We start from the raw sequence: 6,632 nt of genomic DNA, 5'->3' as shown, positions 1-6,632 counted from the left end.
TTTTTTTTTTTTTTTTTTTTTTTTTTTTTTTCTCTCTCTCTCTTTGCTTTTTCTTCTCCCTCTTCCTAGATAATGTCGATGAGGGGTAATTGCATGGTGCAGCGCATTTCGCCACGCGTCGGATTGGGCAATTGCGCCGTCGTGGACAATCTGGCGCCGTCGCAGCCGGACTAGTCAGTAGTCCATAAGTCAGTTACTAGTACTGAGTATATGGACTGGGGAGGGGGTAGAATGTTGATTGCTTGCCGGCATCATTACATGACTGGACGCCCGATTAGGCAATGCCAGTGGTGCACTGACTGGTTGACAAATGTCCATCCGACGAACTAACTAACTAGCTAGCTAGCTAGCTAGTAATTTAGGAACTACTACTCTGGAACTAAATATGTTGGCCGCGAATAGCTTCGGGCATTGGATACTGTTCGGCGACCATGTCGATCCAATCACATCTCCTCTGCGGCGCCCTCCCTCAGGTCTCATGCCTCGTATCTTCAAACGCCGCCCACGCGATAGTCGGCATGCGGTGCGAAGAGAGTTGCGGAGAGCGATCAACGGTAACCATACAGTCTGACAGGTAGTGCTCAACTCTGTGGTCGCTGAGTCGGTGTTATGCACACGCAGGAGGAACTCAAACTGCGCCTCATGGTTTTGACAGCTGCACGCCTCGCTGTCCCGATCTGCGACGGCGAAACGAAAATCCATTGGAGCGATGAGATATACTTTCGTCTAGTTCAAGTTTCTCTATGGCTGTCACTTGATGATTGGGGTTGTTTTCTACATATCATATCATGCCAACCCGAGAGGTCATAGTCATGTCCTCTCAATCTACGGAGTGTATACACTCCAGCAGACAAAAAACCTACAGGAAAAAAAAACCAGACTCAAAGAGTTAAACATAAACAAAAGGATTCTCGGGGGATCCATAATGGCGGAACGAACCCGCGAAACTTCCTCCCCGGACTTACAACCACGAACCTCAATCTCGTCCTCCTGTTGGCTACCCACAAGGGTACTGATCCTTCTGCCCTGCAAATCAGATCTAGGAGCCCCAACCACTGGCTCTGGCGTCGAACTCTGAAAAAACACTTCACCATAGGGAAAGATTCTCTTTATCGGCATTGTATGTACAAACTGACTAACATATTGCCGGCTTCACGTAAGCCACAGCGAAAATTCGTTGAAGGCTTGGCTTGGCAACCTGCGTTTCGTCAGACGTCTGGACCCGCGATGCTTATGTGCAACGGAGTGAAATTTTCCCACCCTGTGTCCATGGAGGATATGCGAGTTACTGTGTACTTTTTCCCCCCTTCTTCATTTATTTTTAATTTCTACGCGGTGATTTAGAATCCGTCATATGACCCCTGTCATATCAACTGACGGTAAAGCCGATTGCAAGCTAACTGGAATGACCTCATCTCCATATTTTCCAAATAATTAATTGAAGAAATAATTAAAGATCAAAAAAACAATGCCCCTAAATTCGGGGAAGCCGAAACTATCGTTCTGACGGATGACACTGCCCTCCATGTGCGAAACCGGGGACACTAAAGAAAAAAAAGAAAGGAAAAAAAAAAAAAAAAGTTCCTGAATCTCTCGGTGGGGAAATCAGATCTCGGACAAGAACGGCAAAGGTTCCATGCCGTCATCGGGTCCCTGAGGAAAACTGAGTTAGTGTCGTCACTGACTTGGTATTTCCGCGGCCCGATTTTCCCGTGTAGATTGAACTGAGCCACATGGATTTCCTGATCGGGTTACTGGATCCTGATCTATCCACTTCTAGTCACGCTGAGCCACACAGACTAAGATTTTAGTTAGCGTATTTGCTGTTCTGGCTCAGGCCCACTGGTTTGGTGGTGTCATGGAATTGGGGTTTCGGATTGCCATTGCCTGCCCTCTGATGATGGGTTCGATTTTAGCGTTCTTTTGCGCGGAAGTTTGGTACGCTTGGTTTCGTTCGATTGTGGCTGGACGATCGGGGTGGATTAAAGTAGCATACGGGTTGCCCTGTGGTGAATCTCGTCATATTACCCCTTTGGGCAGGTAGTATTTCTTGCAACAAGGTACTCTCGCACTATATTAGCGGTGGTCTGTGTGGGGAGGGTGGTGTTTGTCTGGTGTCATGGCGTAGGTATATTGTGGCCCGTTTAGTTGAACGGGATTGAGGGTATCACGTATTCTAGACCGGACTGTGGGATATACCCATGTACAATACTAACGGACGTACATACATATTGGTAGTAGTTTCAGCTGTCGCAAGAAGACATACTTATGTATGCACTTCCAAGACCGCAGCATACATTGCCACCTTATATATTACTCCTGCGGGCACAGAAGCCAGGTGTGCCGCGCAGGACGCTTCAGCTCAGAAGAATAATGAGAAGGGGATATAGGCCCTCCCTGTCACAGATAGATCAAGTTAGACCGCGGTGGAATCAGAAATCGTCTCGTTTGGTGTAGATAATGTGAGATCTCTATCAATCCTCACCGGAAGCCATTTCCGACCGATCGAGTATGGTGGGGTTGCTTCGGCTAACCCCAAATTGATAGAGATCGCACATGTCAGTCTTAGGAACCAGTACTTTTTTTGCAGTCTACGCTCGAGGAACAGATAATGGGCCTATTGAGTGACAGGCGGCAGACGGGGGAGGGGAATTGAGATTCCGCCCGGATAGTGCCGATTGATTAAGCAAGCAGCATCACTAGTGTCGACGTTGTTGTCCAGTGAAAAGCGTGCATCCAGCTAGCGTCCTGCCCAAGCTGGTGGCAAATCCGGGAGATCTGGCGGACACTGAACCTCGGGATGATCGACTGTGCTGGGTTTCCTGTCGTCGATTGGGTGATTACGCAAAAAGAAATATGAACAAGATCTGGTTGCACTAAGATCGGAGATGTTCGTCATGCAGGTTGGGAATGCTTTCCACCTCTGATATTTGCGTTCGACAGGAGTGTGTCTCAGGAGATCCATGGTTTTTAGTTCGCTGCGATTATTGGGACGGGGTTTGTGACTAGTTTCACTGTGGTCGTACATGCATGACCATATTCTATTCATTGAGCATACTCGTAAATTTAAAGGCAACTTTCGATATTATCTCCTGCTGTAGGCCAAAGAATCCCGCATGACGCCAGTGTTAGTCCGTCGTAGCCAAGGCCACTCATTTCTTGGAAAGGACCAGCGTCTGCTCATGGCGTATGTGCTGTATGTACGTTGGTTCGCCCTGCATACACGACCTGTTGCACATGACTAAATCCGGACAAGTGTTGGCCGTCAACCTGAATCAGAACTTGCAGATGACGATCGCCCTTGGAGTAACTTCTGCTAACTACGCTTATGTATATACGGTCGAACTCTCACCAAGGACAGTGTCGATGCTGTCTCTAATTTTGTCCCATCGTGATCTGACGACGACTTAATCCGTCCGAGTTTATCGGGTGCGTGAAACCATATTTGAATTTTGGGGTCGTACCCTCGTTGATTAAGAAAACTCTTTTACCCCTGCATGATAAGATTCATAGCTTCTTGTCGAAGGATCTGGACTTGGCTATTGCTCTATCCTTGCATCGACCAAGAAGTACCCCGGTCGTACGCTGGCCCGCAATATCCGCTCTGGAATAGATGCATGGTGCATACATAGCACTTGTAGATCTATCTGCAGCTTAGCTGTACGAAGGATTGCATGCAACGAAAAGGATAATCGGTTTTCATTACTCATTCCTCCCTTCTCCCCCCTTTCTTGCATAGATTCGGTAGTTAATCGTGTTGGCGCTTGTCACGAGAACCCAGCCACATCTCGATATACTACAAGTAGTAATACTAACTAAACTTGACGCAACCATGCATAAGTCGCCACAGACGACCCTGTATGCATATCCTGAGCACATGTACTTTACCGTCACACTCCACTATGTACGTATCTATGTATCTCCGCTTTCTTCCTGCCGAGATGCCTCCCACAGTCGAGGCAATAGTGCAGGAGACGCGGAACGGACTTCAAGTTCCGCAGTCACCCTCCTCCATTACTAACGCTTATAGGCTACAAGGAACGCAAATCTTCCGCATCAACGCAAGGGGTCAGCCATGGATCTCACGGTTCCAGACAGCCACTACTTGCCTAATCGAGAATACGTTATCTCGGTAAGCGGGAGAATGGAGAATATGCGTTTATTCCGCGACTGCCGCAGGCCTGTCTCTATCCACTTGAATTTGTGTGTCTGTTCTAGCACTTGGACCTGTGGCGAGTATTATGCACGACGACGTACTGTACATATGCAGTGCATTACAGCGTGCATTAGCCGTTTCCAACCGACTCCGACCCTGGTACTGTATGTACATACAGTGGCACATGAGGGGAGAGGAAAAGGCCAAAAAATGAAGAATATACAAAAAAAAAAAAAAAAAAAAAAAAAAAAAAAAAAAAAAAAAAAAAAAAAAAAAAAAAAAAAAAAAAAAAAAACCAATACAGAAATGGAGCCGAGATCGCGGAGCCACCTCGGCTTGGTCTGTGGGTGTATTACTTTGTCTTTTCTCGACACGCAGAATGGAGAGAAGAAGACATCTCCGGCATGATCACCGATATGGAGGGAAGCAGCCGATGTCCATCCCAACAGCCTGGGAAAGATATTGCCGATCGCCATGTCTAGAACGAACTGTCAACTCTCAATGCTCGTGTGTACGACTACATCGAGTGGTAGACCCATATTATCTAGTCAGCACTCTCCACTCAACCAATCTGGAATCCCCCCTATGATTCCAAGTCCCAGGGAGAGGGGACGCTTGGGAATCACTATTTGCGCTAATCTTTTCCCCGGCTTGGGACGATATGTGACCGTCCGGGCACTAGATCGGTTAGCTTGGTGTCCCATGGATCCGAGCCCTTAGGCCACCCTAGTCTGCTTTGGTATGGATTAATGTATTTGATTATTATTATGATAATAATATTTTTTGAACTAATACCTTTTTTTTTTTTTTTAGTTATAGTTTTCTGTTTTGCTTTTGTCCTGTTTTTCTCGAGGGTTTGGACGGATGGGGTAAAAAGAGACGGGGTCGGATCAGGGGGAACGTGGACCCCGGCCCGATTCTGACATGCCGCGGTTTGAAGCCTGATTTGGAATTCTTCCTGGCCCACGGATTCGACCAGTCCTCGAAGGCCATTCGTCTCCTCCCTATTATTTTATATTAATTTACGAGTCTATTGGCATTTAGCGAACCTGCTTCATTTGACAGAAGGTCGATCCAGATGAAGGTAGTATTTGAGATAGGTCAAACAAAATGGAGAAAAGGGGAAAACCGAGAATGAGTTACTGGAATTAAGTTCCTGACAGCTTCCCCCGTCGAACCGAGAGATGGATCCCTTTGACACTTGACAGGTAGAGAACCTTCGAGCGAAGAGGTGTCAACTGTCTCCTACCGAACCCAGTAATACCTAAGAATAACTTAATTAACATCAACATGGACCTCCACCTCCAGACTTGGGAAATTTACCCTCAAAAAAAGCAATCGCCCCACGTTTCAACCCCGTTTCATGGTCTGATTCATCCCAATTAGCAGCCCTTTGTTCAGAGATCCTACTGGCGACCGACTACTAAGAATATCCAAAGTAGTACTCCGTAAGCGCGCACCTTGACAAGGATTATCTGCAACCACGCAGCATTCCACCAACGATAGCACCGTCCACACCATGAAACCGATTCACACACACTGCTACTATCTATAGCCTCGATTACCCGATTCTCTTCACGTCGGCGCTTGTTTGAGGTCATCTTCCCTGACGGCCACGAGAAAAGCAGGATATCAACCCTGTCCCTGGCTCCCTCGTGGGTTACACCAGATGCTCCCTTGCATTCGTTGATCGCGACCCGGCGTGGGGGCCAAAAGCTCTGGCGGTTGCACATAGGTACCGTATTTGTCATGTATTCATGTCGATTCTGGTGGTTATGTACCCCTGGAAACGGAGCACATGGTCTGGATCTGACACTAGCGACGACCTGCTACGGAGTATGCGAGGTTCTCGGAAGTGGAGAACGGAGGTGGATGTCGGCCTCGATTTCCCGGGTCTTCTCTAAGTAAGTACCTTCTTCCGTGCGTGCAGTGTATTATGGTATGTGCGTACATGCTTGCCTACAGAGTACTAGTAGTACTAGTTCTATGGACGTGACAGGTTGTTTCTATAATTGTTTACACCGTGTAATCATGAATGCCATTTTGGAAGTTTTAACCTTCGCCAAGCATTATTAAAAAAACACCAAGCTAATATGACAGAAACCAAAAAGCCGTCGTGCTACTATACTTCCTGCCCCACGACCCTTAGATAGGAACAATTAGACGATACCGACAGTCCCTTTATCTTATCCCAGCACACCACCATCCTAAATTTAGCGGCCACGCCAATAGACTCGCCCAGTCCCAGCCAAATCAGCCCATCACTTTCCCCCTGCGGCCCAGAGACTCGAGACACCTCGTATTAGGTCGGCCTCACAGCAAACCCTGGGAAGTAAGTAAGTAATACGAATCCTCCCGGTGCACATGGAGAGACAGGGATCCCCGATACCAAAATCTGACACAACCCCCCCCCCCCCCCCCCCCATGGAGAGACAGGGATCCCCGATACCAAAATCTGACACAACCCCCCCCCCCC

General features: G+C 47.6%; 2 protein-coding genes across 2 annotated transcripts; one reads left to right on the top strand and one right to left on the bottom strand.

Moving 5' to 3' along the window:
* The first annotated feature begins 4,428 nt into the window (after window positions 1–4,428).
* BDV37DRAFT_262584 (uncharacterized protein) lies at window positions 4,429–4,967 on the top strand. Its single transcript, XM_032083444.1, has one exon. The coding sequence runs from the start codon at window positions 4,631–4,633 to the stop codon at window positions 4,874–4,876; it is 246 nt and encodes an 81-aa protein (XP_031936016.1). The 5' UTR covers window positions 4,429–4,630; the 3' UTR covers window positions 4,877–4,967.
* Window positions 4,968–5,319: 352 nt separating this feature from the next.
* BDV37DRAFT_262581 (uncharacterized protein) lies at window positions 5,320–6,533 on the bottom strand. The gene is made up of 3 exons (XM_032083443.1): window positions 6,257–6,533; window positions 5,480–6,060; window positions 5,320–5,420 (listed from the first exon to the last, which is right to left on the bottom strand). Exon 2 carries the CDS (start codon window positions 5,905–5,907, stop codon window positions 5,563–5,565), a length of 345 nt encoding a protein of 114 aa, XP_031936015.1. The 5' UTR covers window positions 5,908–6,060; window positions 6,257–6,533; the 3' UTR covers window positions 5,320–5,420; window positions 5,480–5,562.
* Between the last annotated feature and the right edge of the window lie 99 nt (window positions 6,534–6,632).

Source organism: Aspergillus pseudonomiae, assembly GCF_009193645.1.
Source record: "Aspergillus pseudonomiae strain CBS 119388 unplaced genomic scaffold BDV37scaffold_113, whole genome shotgun sequence".
Lineage (NCBI taxonomy): Eukaryota > Fungi > Ascomycota > Eurotiomycetes > Eurotiales > Aspergillaceae > Aspergillus > Aspergillus pseudonomiae.
This window is presented reverse-complemented; position numbering and strand designations above follow the sequence as displayed.